At 40.1% G+C, this 22,181-nt stretch overlaps 1 protein-coding gene across 2 annotated transcripts in view; it reads right to left on the bottom strand.

Moving 5' to 3' along the window:
• LOC126248625 (plastin-2) overlaps nucleotides 1-22,181 on the bottom strand; it is a 223,659-nt gene that overhangs the window by 36,218 nt on the left and 165,260 nt on the right. For both annotated transcript variants that reach the window (XM_049949796.1, XM_049949795.1), the window contains exons 8-10: nucleotides 18,170-18,308; nucleotides 3,195-3,334; nucleotides 304-455 (exon numbers count right to left, since the gene is read on the bottom strand). In XM_049949796.1, the coding sequence (XP_049805753.1) occupies nucleotides 304-455; nucleotides 3,195-3,334; nucleotides 18,170-18,308 (431 nt within the window). The remainder of the gene's footprint in view (nucleotides 1-303; nucleotides 456-3,194; nucleotides 3,335-18,169; nucleotides 18,309-22,181) is intronic.

The raw sequence follows: 22,181 nt of genomic DNA on the forward strand, positions 1-22,181 counted from the left end.
AGTTGATGGTTGCCCATATTCACAACTGTGAATACATCTCAGGTATTTCATAATGGCTGTAGTTGGCACAGTGCTTGTTCCTTTGGACTTTCGTTCATGTCCAAAGGAGCATTGCATTGTACTTCTGAACACAGGCACTGAAATATCGTATTGTTACTCCATAGTTGGCGTGCTATAAGTTACTCAGTTCCCATAAAAAAATTGACAAATGTCTGTAAAGCTTAAGTTCAGTACATAACAAAGAAGTATGTGCACAAGCATCTCTGTTTAATGGAAACAATGCAATGTCGTATATCTGATTACCTGAAAATTCTTCAGTGTACTTTTCTTCCTAGCTTGTGCAAGTTTATTGTTGACCCACGTAACAATTTCTTTTTCTACTATTGGACTTCCTGTATTAGCCAGCTGGGTCAATATAGACAGCGTATATGCTCTCATGAGCTGCCATATAAGAGCTATATGAAACAAAACAAGTTAAATGAGGGTGATTTGAATACCTCTGAAATGCTCTCAGCTGTGCATCTCTAAAAATAGTATATTAATTAAATTAAAAAAAAAAGGTTGAAACATTTACAGAATACAGGTTACTAGCTGTAGCTTTTCAAAAGGATACCTTGCAGCTTAAATGACTTGGCATCTACACTACTGGAAATTGAAATAAGAACACCGTGAATTCATTGTCCTAGGAAGTGGAAACTTTATTGACACATTCCTGGGGTCATATACATCACATGATCACACTGACAGAACCACAGGCACATAGACACAGGCAACAGAGCATGCACAATGTCGGCACTAGTACAGTGTATATCCACCTTTCGCAGCAATGCAGGCTGCTATTCTCCCATGGAGACGATCGTAGAGATGCTGGATGTAGTCCTGTGGAACGGCTTGCCATGCCATTTCCACCTGGCACCTCAGTTGGACCAGCGTTCGTGCTGGACGTGCAGACGCTTCATCCAGTCCCAAACATGCTCAATGGGGGACAGATCCGGAGACCTTGCTGGCCAGGGTAGTTGACTTACACCTTCTAGAGCACGTTGGGTGGCACGGGATACATGCGGACGTGCATTGTCCTGTTGGAACAGCAAGTTCCCTTGCCGGTCTAGGAATGGTAGAACGATGGGTTCGATGACGGTTTGGATGTACCTTGCACTATTCAGTGTCCCCTCGACGATCACCAGTGGTGTACGGCCAGTGTAGGAGATCGCTCCCCACACCATGATGCCGGGTGTTGGCCCTGTGTGCCTCGGTCGTATGCAGTCCTGATTGTGGCGCTCACCTGCACGGCGCCAAACACGCATACGACCATCATTGGCACCAAGGCAGAAGCGACTCTCATCGCTGAAGACGACACGTCTCCATTCGTCCCTCCATTCACGCCTGTCGCGACACCACTGGAGGCGGGCTGCACGATGTTGGGGCGTGAGCGGAATACGGCCTAACGGTGTGCGGGACCGTAGCCCAGCTTCATGGAGACAGTTGTGAATGGTCCTCGCCGATACCCCAGGAGCAACAGAGTCCCTAATTTGCTGGGAAGTGGCGGTGCGGTCTCCTATGGCACTGCGTAGGATCCTACGGTCTTGGCGTGCATCCGTGCGTCGCTGCGGTCCGGTCCCAGGTCGACGGGCACGTGCACCTTCCGCCGACCACTGGCGACAACATCGATGTACTGTGGAGACCTCACGCCCCACGTGTTGAGCAATTCGGCGGTACGTCCACTCGGCCTCCCGCATGCCCACTATACGCCCTCGCTCAAAGTCCGTCAACTGCACATACGGTTCACGTCCACACTGTCGCGGCATGCTACCAGTGTTAAAGACTGCGATGGAGCTCCGTATGCCACGGCAAACTGGCTGACACTGACGGCGGCGGTGCACAAATGCTGCGCAGCTAGCGCCATTCGACGGCCAACACCGCGGTTCCTGGTGTGTCCGCTGTGCCGTGCGTGTGATCATTACTTGTACAGCCCTCTCGCAGTGTCCGGAGCAAGTATGGTGGGTCTGACACACCGGTGTCAATGTGTTCTTTTTTCCATTTCCAGGAGTGTAATTTTAGTAAGCCAAACAACTATCATTACACATTTAATTAATTACATAAATGTGCACACAGGAAAAATCCGACAGCAATGTCAAATGATAAAGAGGGAAGTGACTGCTGGAAAGGTGTGAACAACAGGTACAAAGAATTTTAAATGACTATTAAATTGATAAACTAGGGAATAAAATCTTGATTAGGTCAGTATGAAGCTACAAAATGAAAAAAACAAAAGCACAAAACTGCACAATTGCTATAAACTTAATAAATACCTGTTTTAAATGACGAAGGGAGCAGGCAAACAGTGAGAGAGACAGGAGAGCAAGGAGGTGGTGGAGAGAGTGACAGGTTGAATATGAGGACAAGGAAGAGACAGTGAGTTGGGAGGAAGTGAGGTAGGTTTGAGATAGTTACTAGTGATGACAGTACCACCTCATGTGCCCACCTGGGAACAGCCAGGGCATAGCTTGCATGACTACAGGGCACAAGGTAAACATATGTGGGCAGAGTTGGCAAAGCATCTTGCGCATTTTCAGAATGTGCACAATAGAGCCATCTCCCACGTAGCCTACACTACCTGCAGCTGCCTGTAAGCATGATACGGGAGTACTCATCCCCAATGGGAGGACAGAAGGTGGTGATCTTTATATGGACCGAACCCAGAATTTGTTCCCAGAATTTGCCCGAAGTGAGTGGGGGAACCGTGAAGTCTTAATTAGGACTGACAAAGAAGGATTAAAATATACAGAGATCTACATACTATTCAAGGTTGGCAATCACTGGTGCTAGAATGGCCAAACTTAATTAAGCCATTCTGCCTTCTATAATCAACTTGGGAAAAGGAAACAGTAATAATCTGTGCTCACAATGATTATAAGGGAAATGTGCAGTTGGTAAAAATTACAAAAACTCACAATTCAAAGCTCTAAAGAGTTGTTACCTCCTTCACCAGTAGGTCCCTGGTGCTCTGATTTGTCATTCCTTATAACCCTGTGTGGGATTGTAAATTATCTCACTCAGTATCTCAAAAAAGAAGGGATAAAATATAAATTACACGAGATACCTAGAGAAGTGCCACAAGAGACTAACAGTATATCCATCGTTTAAACTTACATACAAGAGTTTAGAAAATTCGTTCTTTCAATATCATAACTTACCTAGTGTGAGAGTAGCATTTCCATCATTTATATCCTGGCCTGCAATGCCAACCAAAGAAAATTTAAGCTGTTTACCAAGCTCAACAGCATAATTGCAGTTTTCTAATTTCTCCATAAATTTTCGTAGCTTGGAGAATTTCCTGGAAAATAAGAGGACAATTGTTCATACAATATTAGTGGTACAGTCATCATCTTGTGGTGTTACAGTTTAAGGTGAAATTCCTCATTCGAGAGAGAGAGGGGGGGGGGGGGGGGAGAGCGCGAGAGAGAGAGAGAGAGAGAGAGAGAGAGAGAGAGAGAGAGAGAGAGAGAGAGAGAGAGAGGAGGGGGGGGGGGGATTCTCTCCAACACCACCTCACACAAAAATGGGTGCACAGTACAGGTGAGGTGGTGTGGTGTGGTGTGGTGTGGTGTGGTGTGGTGTGGTGTGTATTATGAAAATATGAATTAAAAAACTATTACAATATTTTTCACAGAAAGTTAGTGCACATCTGTTTTAGAATTATGCTTGCTCATCATAGTATTTAACACTTTAAAGCACGAGCAATAACATATGCCCCCACCCCACCTCCACTCTGCTCAGTCCATGGAACTACCACTGTTGTCAATGATTTTCAAATGTACTTAAATTTCTGTTAACATAATTCAATCGGCAACCAGATCACAGTGAGATGGATTTCCTTGGCTTTAAACTGACAAAGTTTACCTTTTCTATGCACGGATGAAAGTCTTACGGGTGTTTGTGTGCATGAGGGTATTTGGGTGACCGAGTGCATTACCTTAGTTCTGCAATTTTTCATGAAAGGTGAAAATGAAAGATCAGTTTGTTCTCCAGGTACCAGGCATCAAAGCCATCACAGGACAACAGATCTCATTGGAATGTGGTGTTAATATTTTTTCCACAACTATGTATGTTTCACCTTGTATATGATAATTTGAAGCAGCAAATTCCCTACAATCAATAGTAATTAACTTTCAATTGCTTTTTGATCAGGAGATAGTAGATGTTGGTCATTATCAAAAAAGGTAGATGTTATTAACAAAGTAATCTGGGTTTAAAATCTCTTACATGAGCAATGTTTATAATGACACTGCTAAGAGGGGGGGAATAATTTTACACAAAAGGAAAAACTTACTATTATTTTAATTCTGTAGATTTTTCTTTATGAGAATTTGCTACTTACATTGGTAATTCTGTGGTGTCACTGCCAGACACCACACTTGCTAGGTGGTAGCCTTTAAATCAGACGCAGTCCATTAGTGTACGTCGGACCCGCGTGTCGCCACTATCAAAGATTGTGGACCAAGCGCCGCCACATGGCAGGTCTAGAGAGACTTCCTAGCACTCGCCCCAGTTGTACAGCCGACTTTGCTAGCGATGGTTCACTGACAAAATACGCTCTCATTTGCCGAGACGATAGTTAGCATAGCCTTCAGCTAAGTCATTTGCTACGACCTAGCAAGGCGCCATGTTCAGTTACTATTGATATTGTAAATAATGTACAGACAAGAGCTACGTTCAACATTAATGGATTAAAGTTAAGTATTCCACCATCTGCGTCCGTTTTTCTAAGTTCTAATTTCCTTGTCCTGTTCCAGACCTCACGCCAGCCTGCGTGAGATAAAACTCGTGCCTTTCGGCTTCCTCTAACCTTCGTGGGTTGGCTCTCCTGCCAATCCACAACAAATTCATTGTTAACTCAACTGACTGCTGAACTTTTCGTACATAGTTTGACTGATACAGCATTTGCAGAGAATATTGGATGTAGCACCCTCTGACACATCTTAAGTCACAATGCACCAGCAGTTGGTACCTCTATGGTGACTACTGACTTCCATACGAGAAATCTTAAGACAAAGAAGTAGTTGCGCAAGATAAAATACAATCTGAATTTAAATGTATTTCTGATACACCTACCTTCACATTTTTATTCCACTAGCCCCCATGAAGTATTTTAGAAGCTACATAGTGTACCAGAATAATATAACGATCTCAATGTACTTATGGTGCAAAGAAGAGTGTGGTAGTGAGTTTCAAACCATTGAAGCTTTACCGTTTTAATTAATATCTGCCATGTGTTTCCTATGCCAGATAGGTTAAAAGAGAAAACTGGGTGCCTAGTATGAGGGAACACACTGTTTAAAGCAGTTTGCCTCAAGATGGGTATGTGCAGTACTGCACAACATGGAATTTCATTGATGAGAACTGATACCTTGACTACCGGTTCTTCTCATGCCTTCTGTATAGCTTCCTGAAGTTACTGTTTTCTTGTGTGCAGTGATGTAGAACTGCAATATGAACAGAAATCCCTCTTACATCACGCTAGAGATACTGTGGGAGCCATAGTGAGTACAAAATCAGTTCTTGCTATCTTACAAGGAGGGTAGCACTCTGCACTGGAGTCAGCCGAATCCTGTTCTCCTCAAGTATAGTTGCTAAGGGCCATAGCCAATTTGATCACGAACAATATGAGTGACGGAGTTCTATAAAAACAATAAGCACCAAGAAAACCTCACTTGTGTAAATATGGACATAATGTGATAGCCCGTATGCTTTATGTAGAACACTGACCCAGTGTGCGCTGTGTAAAACAGTGCCTCAGATGACAGGTTCTAGATGCTGAAGAGCATCAGTGAAAGACCAGGATTTTTGAAAACTGCATGCAGGGGAAATTACACAAACAACTTTTGAATTCCATGCACCAATTAAAGCACCTGTTAAGATTGTTTCCAACAATTACCATTTGTAGATAAACTGGTTTGTAGTTATTTGTTAATGTGTATTCTTCTAGTTTCAAGATGAGTATTGCAATTCTCTGCTACTGCAAGTGTGGTTAATACATTTCCTCGTCATTTTTAATTAAGGATCTCCATCATATTACTGTTCTTGTTGAGGTGGTGTGGCATCAGAGCATGTATTTTGATATGTCTTTGGGGTCTTGTCATCAACAAAGCTTAAGTACTATTTAGTTCACAGTCATTAAAAGGAAGTTTCAAGTTCATAGTGGTTGAGAGGGAAAGGCTGAAGTGTTGCTTCTGCCAAGTGTGTGTGATATTTAAAATTAAAATGGTAATTACTAGAGGCAGACATTATGGCAAAGAGTTCTGCCAGAAGTTCAGCAATACTCATGGGATCTGTCTTAAAGTCTCCATTAGCAGATAGTCCAGGGATTCCTATGTGTAGACAATGACAGCAAATGCATCTGAGCTTTATCTATACTTCGGAGTATGGTGTGTGGAGTCTCATAGGTCAGTTCTTTAGTTCTTCATTTCAGTAAGTACAATATAATTCAGGTGTCATAATCAAAAAAAAAAAACTCCACACATATTCCACTGTCATTGCTGAAGGCTAGGGCTGCACATTATGAGATCCTGCTGGGTTGGTGTGCTATCCACCTGGGCACACCTATATTCAACGAGCAGTCCATATCAAACAGAACTGCCAGATTGTTTTTTGGTTTTTCATTTTTAAACAATCAGTCCAGTTTTTGTTCACTCTAACTGAAGGTTTCCCTCATTGAGTGCCACTTTGCATAGTTACAATTGCACAGAGCCCTGTGCTCCAGGAAGAATGGATACTGACTCCACAGGATGCAAGGTGAGTGAATGGCAGCAGCAGTAATGCAATCTCTGCATGGTCGGCTATATTAGTTTTGCATAATAGTTACAACAAAATGAGGTCCAAATCATCGTGTTGTAGGGCTTGGCTATGTTGGTACTCTTTTTCATCACCTATTTTAACAGACAAAAACTGCTGCAAGCCTATTCCAAACACAATCCACAAAAAATACAGAAGATAGTAGGACAGTTAGACTAGAGGCAAAGAAGGGGTAGTAGTACAGCATAGATTCAACATCCTATGCTCACTACTTGTGTACTCTCAAAACAATTTTCAGAGCCCTATAGGGTGTACCAGAATCACTTCCCCTGTTCTTGTAAATGGTATGCACGAGGAAAGATTATCAATACCTCATTGTGTTGATCTCAGTTTCTCTAATTTTACCATACTGCTCATTTTACAAAATGTGGATGGGATGAGTTAATAATTTCTTATATTGTTTAGGAATGTGGGCACTCTGGAGATTTTTTTTTCTTTTTAGGATCTCTCACTGTGGTTCTTTGAGCAATTCTGTGACACACTTATACTCTCTAAAACAAACTTTGCTGAATTTTCTGTCTCTTCTGTTGGAACAACTTCTGAAGTTGCAAAAAATTCTTATGGGAGTAGACGAATTTGGCTTTAAAAATTACACAATTCACGAGTGCATCAAGATTCTTGCAATAATTCTTTTAAGAGCCTTCCCTACAAATGACTGTTGATCATGTAACCAAACATTCACAGGCCTTACTTAACATTTACATTTTAAGTCAGCTACTAGTATCTGCACCAAGTGCCAGTCATCATCATGTGTGCATTTCAAATCCAGTTTTTTAAAACCATATGCATCCTCACTCCTCTGTTCCCCTTACACATTGTCCTCTGCAAACTGCCTCAAAGGTGAAGATATTATCTGCCAAAACATACATTTATTATGAACAGTATGGCTCTCATTACATTACTATGACATGCAGGGTTCCTACTTCCACTTCAGACAATGTCTTCCCATTAGTACTGGAGACTTACTGTGTTGTGTTTACTAGCAGCCTTCAATCCAACCACAAACATGTCTGAATATCCCATGACAATTCTTTGGTCTACCATGTGACAACATTTAACTGCATCCACTTCTGGAAGTCAAGAACAACAATCTGGACACAACAAACTATTGCCTTCCAAATATGTGAAGGAGCAGAACACATTTGATTCTGCTAGTGATGATAGTTGAAAACCCATTTTTATTCCCACATAGTAGTAGTTCAGTGCCCAAATAGGATTTCATATTTGATCACAATTTTTATGTCATAATACTATAAGAAATAGACTTCACTGAAAAATGTCTATGAAGCTGTCCTGGGGCACATCTTATAGATGGGAACAAGTTGAGCCTCTTTCAACACTCATTTCTCCAGCAAAATCTTTAGAAGACAACCGATTGAATCTAACCAGAAAATCTGAAGAACTGACAGTGTTGAACATACTACTGGTGAGGACTAAATGCAGGTAACTATAGCTAAAACTGGCTAATATGCTATGCACTCTGAAGGAGTGCTGGCTCTGATACTTTACATCCATGGATAGATTACCAGATATTTTATCTGCATGTACTGCGATAATATTTTTAGTACAGTGAAAAATGTTCACCGTGAAACTGAGGAGATCAAAACACTTTTTCGTGTTAAAAGAATTGTGTGTTCATTGAGGCATAAGGACAAAAATGATGATTATGATGAATTTAGGTGGGGGCACTCAAACATCATGGTCATCAGCACCCTGATGAGAAGTCAGCATGCCAATCTCATGGGTGGGGAAGAAGGCTATCCCCACATGCGGAGCAGTTTATAATGCATTAAAGGCTGCCTCCCTTTCCTACCAATTTACAGATGTGGCCTGACAGTTCACAAACTTTCACCACTCTTCTAACACTGGAATCGGTATTGGCGAGGATGGTGGGTGGATCTCAATCAAGCCTGAGGGCTGGCCTGATATCAGTACGTAAGACACATGCTGGCAAAATATGCTGAACTGAAAGTGGCACACCACAAACCTTACACAGTGGTGGATCCTTCCGCCAGGAGGAGGAAGCCATGTGTTAAAGCGCTATCTCCATTGTGCAGCCTGGTAAGAAAGAACGTCCTTCCAGCAGTGAGCTTGACATGAAGTCCACCATGCCCGTGTGGTCGATTTGTGCGAACGCAGTTTGTTTCCTGACACCTTCAACCATTCAGTCTCCCACTGACACGTGATGTGTCAGTCAGAAAATGAGATGACGGCATGCAACAGGATGGGACACTGATGGACAAGACCATCCCGACATGTTTCCTCGGCTGCTTTGTAGGCCATGTCTTATCCTTGTACCCTGTAGTGGCCAGGTACCCATCAAAAGATCACCAGCTAGCCATGGTGTTTGAGCCACTGTAAGGAGTCATGGATGAGCTGAATCAACTGGACTACTGGAAACATTTGGTGACGAGCTTTTAGGGCACTAAGTGAGTCGCCACAAACAAGAAACCTTGTACAGTGATGCCTGTGAATCCTCTCCAGTGCCATCATAATGCCATTAATTCCACAAATTGTTCCAGAAGATGTGTTTTGAAAACCCTATCAGAAAAAACAGCAGAACAACCAAGGACATTCTCTTGCTGGGATCCATTTGTATAAACAACAATAAAACTCTGTGTGTGTGTGTGTGTGTGTGTGTGTGTGTGTGTGTGTGTGTGTGTGTGTGTGTGGAGGGGGGGAGGGGAGAGAGAGAGAGAGAGAGAGAGAGAGAGAGAGAGATAGAGAGAGAGAGAGAGAGAGAGAGAGAGACTCAGGGCAGAGGTTCTGCGATGGACCCATGTATCTCAGGAGGGACTAGTGATCTTGCTGTATTTTTGGAATACGGTAACTGCACCAAGGATTAAAGGTGGATGTACCCTCATATGATAGCTGGTTGAGTCCACCTGTCAGGAAATCTCTGTGCTGCATGGCCAGCGGTGGAATCTTCGTCGGCATGTATGATTAAAAGGTCAGGATCAATTTTTAAATGGTGGACTGTAGTTCTTTCTCGAGCTGTGAAATCAGTTCCATGTTGAGGCCTTTGGGGAATTTTGGTGAGGCAAGGTTCAAGGTTAGGAAATCTGGGAAGTTTATGTTAAGTAATTTGGGAACAGTGGGGCTGAATCACAGATGGATGAGTAAATTGAGTCAGGCAGAGTTCAACATTTCAGTTGGGCCTCAGTGCCCATAGACGACAGTTCCTGTGCTTGAGGGGGGGGGGGGGGGGGGAAAGAAAAAAAAAAAACTTTGTCAATGGATGAATATATCTAGTATTCTTTTTCACTGAGCCTATATGCAACTCAATGCCTCACCTATAGGGCAAGTAGCAACCTGTCCTTTCCATACTGTTGTTACAGTACTTAAAAAACATAACAGAACAGAACAGTAATTGCAATACTGTTTTCTCATGTATGGGTACATTTAGTACAGTAGTTTAGTACTTTTAAATACTGTTGTGTAGCGTAGGCATACAGTAAAGGCTCTCCTTCCTACAAACTGCATCAACATTATGTTTCTTTTCTTGATGTTGTTGTTGTTGTTGTTGTTGTTGTTGAAGGTAGGTGAAATGCTATGCAGGCAGCGGAACTGTACAGAGAGCAATACCCTGACAAGAACCCACCTTCCCAATGGACATTTTGTCCTCTTGTTGTGATGCTTCAGGAAACAGGAAGTTTAAACCATGTCAACGCAATCGCTGTAGCACTCGCACAGACAAAGCTACCAAAGTTACTGCTCTCGCTTCCGTTGCTATGAATCCACATGTGGGTACAAAACAGCTTTAACACTATACTGGCATTCCTAAAACAGGGTGTATACGTGGCCGACGAAAAAAAATTTCCGGATTTCCCGGTTAAAAATACACTTTCTCCCAGATGAAAATACACTTTTTCCTTGTTAAGTAACAGTATACTTTTCCTCGGAACTGTAAAAGTTATCAATCCTTTCAGTGGTTGTGGTCTTACACTGGCATAGAATTTCCCGGCACTTTAAAAAACTAAACTCAGGGGGAAAAAACACATTTTGGAAAGGTGTCTGATGTGCAGAAACAAGTACACTGCATATTTTGTATTACGAACGTATAAATTCGAATTCCACCAAACACCACATGTTACTTTCCGTAGAATTGAAATCGAGATTGCAATGCGCTTTTGTTAGCAGGTCGTAGCTCATGTCAAGCGATCTCGCCAGCCGATGACAGCGGATATTCAGAGCATAGGACACGTGATGTAGACAGCCAATAGCAACATCACTGTTAAGTTGCGCGAACACACAAATCGGGAAAGGTAATGGTTTAAATTAATATACATAGTGTTACTAAAAGAAAAGAAAAGCTTTCACGTACCCTATAATATTGGCCTCTAAGATTAATAAGCTGCAAGAGAAGCTAGGCTTTCACACGTAATGTTGATCTTTTTTGCGGGCGTTTCACTTCAAGATACATCACAGAAATGTGCCAGTAAATTTTTTAACAACGACATAAGTGTCTGACATTCTGGGCTCGAAAATATTCTAAATGGTCGTTCTCAAAGATCTGAATTTTGAATGAAAGTCAAACGCTCTGTTTTAAGAAATTCATCGGACATTGGCGCACAGAGTTCATCTTGTATAAAAGGAAATTTATTTTACTTGAAAGTAACGCTTTTCAAACAACCATTCGGAATATTTTCCCGCGACGTTATATTCGTTTCAGCAGTTACGCCAGATGACAAGCGTCGCCGTGCTTGCGCAGCTACGATGACCCAGGAAGCCTGGACGTTAGAGGATACCCCTAGAGCATGGGAATTTTGTGAACCCTACTAAAATGCATAATTTGACTTAAAGTGCACATTCGTATGTCCAGATTCAGATGTACCAGTACTGTATTATCTCATAATTGGTTCTTTATTATGGCATAATGCCATACTTGCTAGACGATGAAAACGTGCATTTAAAATGTAGCGAACAGTTGAAACTGGGCAATAGTGTGGAATTAAACACTTCGTTTCAAATAAAATGACTGCCTCAGCAGAAAAGATTAATTAAAGTCAAATTTCTTTAACAAACCAACAAAGATAACTTCATTGTTCTGCAAGGCGATTAACGCTTGACTGTCATAAAGGTAGAAACAAAATAAAATCAGAGACTAATAACTTATTTTAGCCTTCCGTAATTATGAGTATGTATTTTAATTCGGTTGATAGCTCCCGACCACAGGAATCCGTTTTGTTTTCATTTGACGTGAGAGCAATAAACGAAGAGGAAACAGCAAAATTACTTAACGTAAACACGAGTCACATGGAGGCTACCACCTCCCCACTACAACTTAGACTGCTCTGTGCACCAGGTCCAGATCTACGATATTTCCGAATCAGGCCAATATTAGATAGTGGCGCTCCCCATCCCTCGAGCATTTGAGGTAGGACGCCAAAAATTTAAAAAAATTGACTTTTCAAAAACATCTTCATATTGTAGCGCACGTCTTTCTGAAGTGTCTGATACATAAAACATATGTGATCGAGGCAACGTAAGACACGTTATTTGGTCTTAAGCGTGTCTAAGTGCAGTGCCACGCCTCTTCATACAGCATTCTTCTACGCCACGTCACTGTATTTCTCTCTGTGGAATTCAAACATGTAATATTTTGTAATGGATGTCATCAAACCTGTATTGAGGACAGTGGAAATTAAAATGCACTGTGGTGCCTTTCCTGATCCCAGTCGACCGGTTTGACATCTTACATATCTCTTTTTTAAAAGACACACACACACACACACACACACACACACACACACACACACACACCCCTCGCAATTAATACTGGGTGGGATTATTTGTGACCGGCAGAGCAAGAACTCTTCAGAAAATTTGCAGTCTTAACTGCCTATTAGCTAATAACTTGCTGTTCTGTGTGACAAAATTATATATAGGATACATAAAACGAGTAAAGACAAGAGACAAGCAAGACAGTGCACATTTCTTCAATCCTTAAGTCCTAGCTTTATTTTCCTCTCTAATCTTGCCGCAGCTTTATATGGCGTACTTTCCTTTCTGGGAAAGGATCTATTACGCCATCGAAGTTCGTCAACGTTTTGCTACATGAAAAAACGAAAGGTCATTGTCTAATATCAGAAAAGCTGTTAAGGGGATACGGAATCGGATTTTGGGTTAAAAAATCGAATTTTTTTTGTTGGCGTATTATATTCTGCCATGTTTCCTCTTTAAAATGACGTATCATACATAGCTCTACTACAATTATAACTATTTTATTTTTATATATTTGTGAGATCAGGTATTGCGCTCTTCACAGTGGTATAATGTTCGCTATGTCAAATATCTGGGAGATGGTGACTCTAAAGCATTCAAAGAAGTTTTGGAAAGCAAACCATATGGGAACAGTGTAAATATAAGCAAACTTGAATGTATAGGACATGTGCAGAAGAGAATGGGTGCCAGGCTGAGAAGGTTAAAATCAGTTATGAAAGGGAAAAAACTAGATGATGGGAAAACCTTGGATGGCAGAGGAAGATTGACTGATTCCATAATAGACCACATTCAGAACTGCTATGGCCTTGCAATCAGGCAAAATACAGGCAATCTTGAAGAAATGAGGAGAGCTATATGGGCTTTATATTTCCACACCGCATCCACGGATGAGCATCCACAACATGGTTTGTGCCCCAAAGGTGAAAACAGCTGGTGTAAATACAATAGAGGACTAACAACAGGAGAGAAATACATTCACCACCACAGTCTACCATCAGCCATCATGGCAGAAATAAAGCCCATTTTCAGAGATCTGGCTGACAGAAGTCTTCTGATGAAATGTCTTCACGGAAAAACGCAGAACCCCAACGAGTGCTTGAATAGTGTGATATGGCATCGTCTCCCAAAAACAGTGTTTGTCGGAATTAATACACTACATTTTGGTGTGTATGATGCTGTGGCAACCTTCAATCTTGGAAATATAACTAAATGCCAGGTCCTTCAAAAGTTGGGTATGTGTGTTGGTTCCCGTACGGTACGTGCTATGTTCTTTTTAGATCAGCACAGACTAAGGCATGCTGATAATATAATCAAGACATTAGTGAAAAAAGCAAGACAGGTGCAGAGGGGTGCCAAAAGAAGACTTGAAGATGATTATGAAGACTGTGAAGGAGGTATTAGCTACGGATCAGGAATGTTTTAATCTTCTTTCTCCGTTTCCCGTAAGTTTACTTTTTACTTCATCTAGGAACATTATCTCAGGTACTGGTCAACCTAGAAGTCTGAAATTTTTATGACGTAGTGACATAGGTCCCTATTGCATACTGAAACAACGATTTTTTAATTACTTGATTCACAAAAGACTTAGGGGTGATAGTCTAGTAAAAAGCGATGGAAAAAATTTACTTAAAAATAAATGTACAATATCTCTGTAAAAAAATACTTTGACAATAAACTGTTGTTTCAGTATTGTTGTAACATATGAATGCACATACAGTAAAATTTTTACCTCTCTGTCTCCAGTAGTTTGTGAGAAAATGTTCCCTATAGTAGGCATATATTAACATTGCGGGGATAGGTGATTCCGTATCCCCTTAATACAAATAGTACCCAAGACTGGTGTGGTTTCTCGATCTGATTACGTGTATTTTGTCACTGTCTGCTAGATAAAACGAAATAGGCCTGCGTAATATTGCAGCAGTTGTTACACACACCAAATAAACGAGACTGTTTTGGCACAAATGGTCATTTTTATAACACAACAGAATATAATTCAGGAAGCACCAATATCGAAAGCCCATTAGGCCTACTACAAGCATGTATGTTAGGAAATAATTTCACATTTCATTCATACTCTCTAGCTTCAGAAGCATGAGATTGAAAAGTAGTAGTACGTAACTTTTATAAAAATTTGGAATTGTCATATACTTCCGTAATTTGTGACAGTCTCCGTTTGTTCTCCTTCCTCGTTCTAACAAACAATCTTGTCATCACTAATTCTGTAACTATTCCTGCCAGTGTCAAAATTTCTCTCTGGTTAACTTCACTAACCCTGCCACAATCACTGGTTTAGTTATCCTGCATTTTTTCTCTGGTTACGCGTTGTTAAGAGCTCATACAACGCGTATTCCGCACTACTCCCAGAATAGAACTTTAGCGGCTGCTAGCCGGGGTCTGGCCAAAAATTTTCTGTCAAAATTTCATTTTCTTGGATACACGTAATCTTAGTTGCCTGTTATTCCTGTTAGTCGTTTATTTCCACTCTGGTAGCCTGAATTGATGGAATTCGCTAGTAATTATAACAACGCTGATAATTTGCAAACCCAGTCAACCAGGAACAGTTTACAGCGATTTTAGTTCACCCTTTCGGCTTTATTCGCTCAGCTCGTATAGACCCTTCCCCTTTTGTCTGCAGGAAAGTATTTTTCTAGATGCGATGGGGATTCCCTGGCAGAAACATCACTTACACTATGCATGCATTCAAAAATCAATTTATGATTCATTCAGAAAGCAACCTAGAATTTGATCAAAAAAGTTCAAAAACCAACAGGGATGCGTTCAAAATCATATGAGTAATCGATAGACCAACGTGCGCTGGATGCTAGGTGCTTTGTGAAACAAGGTCTTTTTCCTCAATAATATGAATTTGGCCCCAAGGGAGCTGACATGGCTCCACAAGTATACAAGTTTGAGGGTGTGCACAGAACTACAGGAACATCATGAAACAGAAGGTGAGCACTTCCCCCGGCTACACAAGTATACAAGTTTGAGGGTGTGCACAGAACTAAAGAAACATCATGAAACAGAAGGTGAGCACTTCCCCAACAAGATTTTAACTTGATACTTGGGTTCACTATTATGAGCCAGAATCAAAAAGACAAGGCATGGAGTGGAAGCACACCAACTCACCTGTCAATAAAAATTCAAAACCCAAGCATCAGCAGGAAAAGTCATGTTGGTGTTTTAGGATGCTGAAGGTCCAGCTCCAGCAAGACAAGGCACGTCCTCCTATTGCTGAACCAACCCAGTGAAAAAAAATGGGCTGGAAAATACTGCCTCATCCCCCTTACAGTCCTGATTTAGCACCTAGTGATTTCTATTTGTTTGCCACACTGAAGGAGGCAGTACATGGGAAGAGGTTCCAGGACAACTAGGACGTGAAAAAGTTTGTGGGAAATTTGTTCAAACATCAAGATAGAGTTTTTTGCAGCCACAATAAAAAAGCTTTTAGTCCACTGGAACAAGTGCATAAATGTTCAAGAGGATTATGTTGAGAAGGAGAAAAGTATTCTTTTGTATAAATAAATGCTTGTTTCTTCAGACAGTTTGTCTCTCTAATTATTGAATACCCTCATCGATATGTCACTTATGCACTGGACAAAATTTCTTTGTGCTGCACCTAACTACCTATAAACACTTTATATGATGTTTAGTATTCCTGGTGTAATGGGATCAGAAACTGCAATGCTGATTTGAACATAATTGTAATCTTCTGAGCTCTGATTGATGTTGAAAAAAATGTCTTCATCTGTCAATCTATGCTGTACACATAATCACAAACTGCAACAAATTCCTCTACCAAACATTTTACTAAATGTCAGCTCAGTTGCACTATATGAAAATGCTTAGAGTACCAAAGAATTCTGCATAGCAAAAGCAATTTTCTGTTATCAATGGAATCATCGAAATCCACACACAATGGAACCCATGTAATAATGTAACAAACAAATGGAAAATCTTTTCCTTAAATTGTAAAGTTTCAAGTTTTGAGTAATGCCTTTATCACTGGATTGTAGAACAATTATTGAATCTCAAGGTAAAAATACATGCTTTGTAGATTTTAATTTAATACTGATTGTTCTCCGGTTGCGAGAGAGAGAGAGAGAGAGAGAGAGAGAGAGAGAGAGAGAGAGAGAGGTGACACTTTACTTTTATCGTAAAAATCATTCATCTAAATCAAAAACCCCAGTGAAAATAGCGGCCAATTTTCTTATATTTTAAAAGATCACTGCTTTAATTTTTTTCCAGTGACAAGTAAGAGTACTGCACAGATCAATCCTAATTGCACCCTACCAACACCATAGTCCTTTCCTTACAGATTTTCCTCCTCAACATGATTGTTCCATGGTGAAGTTTTATCATGTGAATAATGGTAAAATAGGCCCATTGTTCTGATGTTTAAGACATCTTCTGCATCATATTGTTTAAGTAGTTGAAGACAACATATACTGCAACAGGCCTGCGGTCATTGTTGATACAAATTTCTCAGCTTCACTGCAAACATCTTTTAACACTCAACTGTTCCTTTTATTTTTCTCTCTTCTTGTTCTCAAATGTTCTCTCTCTCTCACTCTAACATACTACGTTTAAACATCTATCATATCTTGTTAGTTACAGTGAGTATTCGCAAAAAAAGAAAACAAAAAGTATAAAGTATTTTCCATTTTGATGTTCCTTTGCTGGAGTTAATGTCATTGCTTTTATGATACAAAAATCGCCACCACCTCCTGCTTCCAACAAAATGGTAGCTCATTCCCATACAAGAGAAAGAACAGAGGAGCAACAGTCCTTGTAATTTCTGCTCATGTAGAAGATGACACTTTCTAATATTTGTTAATGAAATTGTTAGCGTAACATTATGTGTTTCAATTTTCTATAATTAAAATCAAACCTGTAATGTCATGATCCGTTAATTCCATAGAAATTTAATTTCTTTTACAGGAGGTGAACACTGGCAAAACCATGTGTCACAGGTAATTTACATCGATTAGAGACATTTTACCATCTAAAATTTCTATATCGTCTGTGACAGAGTGGTGTTTTCTAGAGGATACGTGATTTGGAAGAGGAGAAAAAAAATTAACTAACCCTCAGCTACAGCCATCCAGAATTTGTCCTCTACTTTTACAGCACACCACACAATTTAGAACTTGTGTAAAATCTGATGTTTTAGCAAACTACAACAGACCAGTATTCCAATACAAAAGGATATTTATAAAACCATTCAATTTTCAAAAGTAAACATTTCCTGTTACAAAACTTTAAGGAAACCATGGAAAACCTAATTCTGGATGGCAAGACAACAATTTGAACTCCTGAATACGAGTGTCTCACTCAGTAAAATCTAATAAAATATTGTGTGTGTTCGTTTCTGAGACTCCAATTCATGATAATAACTCCTCCAATTAAAAAATGGTATTAGTTACTAACCAAACAGACATACCAATCAGTTACCATTAATATGAACAACTCTAACATGGCAGATGTGTTAAGCTGTGGACTACTACTAATAGCAAGAGTTCAGGAAAGGTAAAAACTGTAGCAATTATAAAAAAAACACTCAATACAGTGACAAGAAATACATTTAACATACCTGTGTACCTTGTTCCAATTGACAATTCCTGGCTTAATAATATCGTAGAGCTGGAAGATGACAAGACCGTCAGCCAAGTCAGAGTAGAGCCAATTTACATATGGTTGCACACCCATTGAGTTCATCCAGTTCCTGTAAGCTGGTGAAAACACATTATTCTATGAACATTTGTATTCAAGAGCATGACGTGAAAGAAGATAATGTAAGTGTTATTTATATTAATGTAAAAATTACACTGAATACCACACAATTTAATTTAACTGCTATTTGACTAAATATACATGGTACAAGAGCCATCCTAGAAGTACCAGACTTAACAAAGAAAACACAAAAATTTGGACGGCCACGTGGCACTACTGAGACATAAGGCCATCATGTTCAGCTTTTGGCTCTGGCGCATCATAGGGCATCTGCAATAGCAATTTGAGCATTAATTGGCACAAGAGAAGGCCAGTCGAGGGCCTGAAACCAACCTGTCTGCATGCTAGACACAATAGACCTACACTTTGAGTTATGGTCTGGGGTGCGATTTCATATGACTGGAGGAGCACTCTCATGGTTATGCAAATTTGTACATCAATCTAATGATTTGACCTGTTGTGCTGCCATTTATTGACAGCATTCCAGTGTGTGTTTTCCAACAAGATAATGCTCATCCACATAATGCTGTAGCAATCCAACACACTATACAGACTGTCAACATGTTGCCTTGGCCTGCTCGATCACCAGTTTGGTCTCCAAACGAGCATGTAAGGGACTTCAGACGACACCTCCAGCGTCATAAACAACATTAACCATCAGTGTATTGACAAGTGCATCAAGCATGGAATTCCATCCAAAAACTGACATCTGGCACCTCTACAACACAATGCATGAAAGTTTGCATGCTCGTATTCAAACATTCTGGTGGTTACACCAGTTATTAATGTTTCAGCGTTTCCCATTTGAAATAGCTTATCTCATGCACACATTAATCTGCAATCTTGCAATGTTAACCACTTAAATACATTACCAAGACACCTGCATTCCCAAAATTTCATTACTCTACATTAATTATTCTTTGATGTTAGATTTTTTGTTCTCTGTCAGTGTATAACAGAAGTCGACAATAATGCAGGGGGTGGGGGATGTACAACTGTATTATGTATTATCAATGGCAGTTTCAGATCCACTTGAAAATGGCCAAATGTAAAGGCTAGAACTAGTTATGGCCTTAATAAATTTCTTATTAATAATGGGAGTTGTTTTTCATGAAAGTTAGAACACTCAAAACTCAGAAAATTTTATTAATACATTCATGCTCAAACTTAATAGAAACCAAGAAATGGGAGATTTAGCAATTTCAATTGGTTGCCAGTATACATAAAGAAAAAACCGACTGCAATAATGGTGTGCAAGTAAGAAGGCAGATGCATGACACAGTTTGTGCAGAGGGGTGGAGCGTATCTGGTGACCGTACCAGTGTGTTCTCTCTTTGTTCCATGACACACTCCAGCCATCAACTAGCCTGGTTACTGGTTGGCTGGCTACACTGGAGAGGAAGCACTATATTGGGCTACTCTTTCTGCTTCTGGCTGTCCCAAATAAATTTACACACTCTGAAAACTGTATCAGTTGCTTCTTAATGTAACACTTGTCGAGTTTCTGTAATTAACATTACAGTGGATAAGTACCTTCACCACACCTAAACTAACATGTAAATTTACACTAACTGTTCCTCATTTTTGTACACCAAAGCACACACTACAGACATCCCAAATGACATTCTGGCAACTATAACTAGGACAATGGCCACACGGTATGAGGTCTACATTCAGATAACCGTCAGTTGCCTGCGTATGCAGTTTCATGTCACTTGTTTTACAATACTTTTTACTGTTTTGGAAGAGAATGGAAGCTGTCACAAAATTTATAAATTTATTTTACATGAAAAATATTTTGTTGTGAACAATGATGTAAGTGATTAGCATATGTGCCTATCAACTTTGACAACATGTTTGATCATTTGTATAGACTGCCTTTATATTTTATGCATTATTTTTTTTTTTTAAGAAATACAAAAGGTGACCAAAAATGTTACACAATTATTACTGTGATATCTATCTATCTATCTATCTACCTACCTGACTAGAAGCTTTTTTCACAAATTATGCAGAATGCAACTGCAAATGAATAGAAGAGTAAAAAATATTTATGCAAGTCCCACTGACAATGCATTTCAGATACAAAAAGTATTAGCCCACATGTACCAAAGTAGTCAAAACTGTTACACACTTTTCTAAATGCTGCAAGAATTGTAGCACCTAGCTGAAGCTATAAAGATCTGTAGCCTTGCAAGTAAGTAAGTACTAGTCAGTGTGTGTGTGTGTGTGTGTGTGTGTGTGTGTGTGTGTGAGGAGAGAGAGAGAGAGAGAGAGAGAGAGAGAGAGAGAGAGAGAGAGAGACTCAGGGTAGAAGTTCTGGGATAGACCTAGGTATTTGAAGATGAACTGGTGATCTTGTTGTGTTTATGGAATAGGGTAACAGCAGCAAGGATTGTAGGTGACTGTGCTCGTGTCTGACAGCTGGTGGAGTCCATCCGCCAGGAAAACCCTGTGGTTCATAGCCACAGTGCTGGACACATTTGTTCATGTTATTATCTTCATCTTCCCTACAAAATTAGAATGTATTTTGTAAGAATACCAGAAAAAATGAAACAAAAAACCATGGAATTTGCACCAAGTAACTTACACTGAGCAATTTTTCAGTTGTTCACAAGTACATTTATTTTATGTTAAACAACATATATAGGTTTTCCTCTCTGTTGCTATTCTTGCCAATGAGGAAAACAATTACAGAAGTGTAACTTGAATCCACACTCATTGCTAGTTCTCGTCGCCAGTTGTTAGTGTCTGTGATACTGCGCCGACGTGGACTCTTCGAGTATTTGCTGCACTAAATAATTATAAAAAGTGTTGTTATTAAGCTATTTTTAAACGTGTACAGGTGTTATAAATATAATATAAATGTTGTTGAATTAGTGGAAGTGTTAGTGAAGTATAAAATAAAATTAAACGGGGTAAGAAGCGTATTTTTCTTCTCGCGCCTGTAGCACGAATCCTAGGCCTAATTTCACGTGCACGAATCGTAAGTAAGCAGTGAATTAAACTTATAGATAAACGTTTCCAGTTGGTATAAATATAATATAAGTGTTGTAACATTAGTTGAAGTGTTAGTGAAGTGTTAAAGAAGATTAAACGGGGTAAGAAGTTTATTTTCCTTCTCGTGCCTACAGCACGGATTTTAGGCTTAATTTCACGCGCGCGTATCTTAAGTAAACAGTGAGTTATATGTAATCACCAGTTTTTTAATTCAGTACTCTTTCAATTTATTTATATCTGCCTGAATAGTTTCTAGGGTCCTTTGTTTACGTTTTACTCACTACTTAAATCAGCTTATACGATTTCTGTTTTTACCATGAGTGAGAAGTGTGTGACATGCCGTAGGATCGTTAGTTCCGGGGTATGGTGTGATGGGTGCTGTAGTTTCTTTCATTGGGGCGAATGTAGTGGCGTGGGAAATGGGGACATAAATGAGGCTCACCAGTGGTATTGTAGGATCTGTAGTAGAGATAGGAAAATACTGGAACAGGAAGGGAAAATTGCAGCTCTTCAAGCTGACCTAGACAAGGCAAGGGAGGATCTGGACAGGTTAAAGAGGGAGAAGGGTGAACAGAGGTGGGAAGTGGCAACAGGTAATAGGGGGAACAGGCAAAGGAGAGCATCAGACAGCTTTGTCATAAATATTGAAAATAGATTTGACCTGTTGCCTCAGTCAGAATCGGATGAGCCTCATGTAGCTGAAGCTGTAGAAAGGGCACAACAAGCTTTCAAGGACTTGAAAAAGGTAGGGAAATTTGTAAAGAGAAAGAAAGTTCTGTTGTTAGGTAGTTCCCATGGTAGAGGTGTTGGCCAACTACTGCAGGAAAATCTAGGTCCAGAGTACCAGGTCACAAACTATTTCAAGCCTAGTG

The sequence above is a fragment of the Schistocerca nitens genome, chromosome 3, assembly GCF_023898315.1.
Source record: "Schistocerca nitens isolate TAMUIC-IGC-003100 chromosome 3, iqSchNite1.1, whole genome shotgun sequence".
In the NCBI taxonomy this organism is placed as follows: Eukaryota; Metazoa; Arthropoda; class Insecta; order Orthoptera; family Acrididae; genus Schistocerca; species Schistocerca nitens.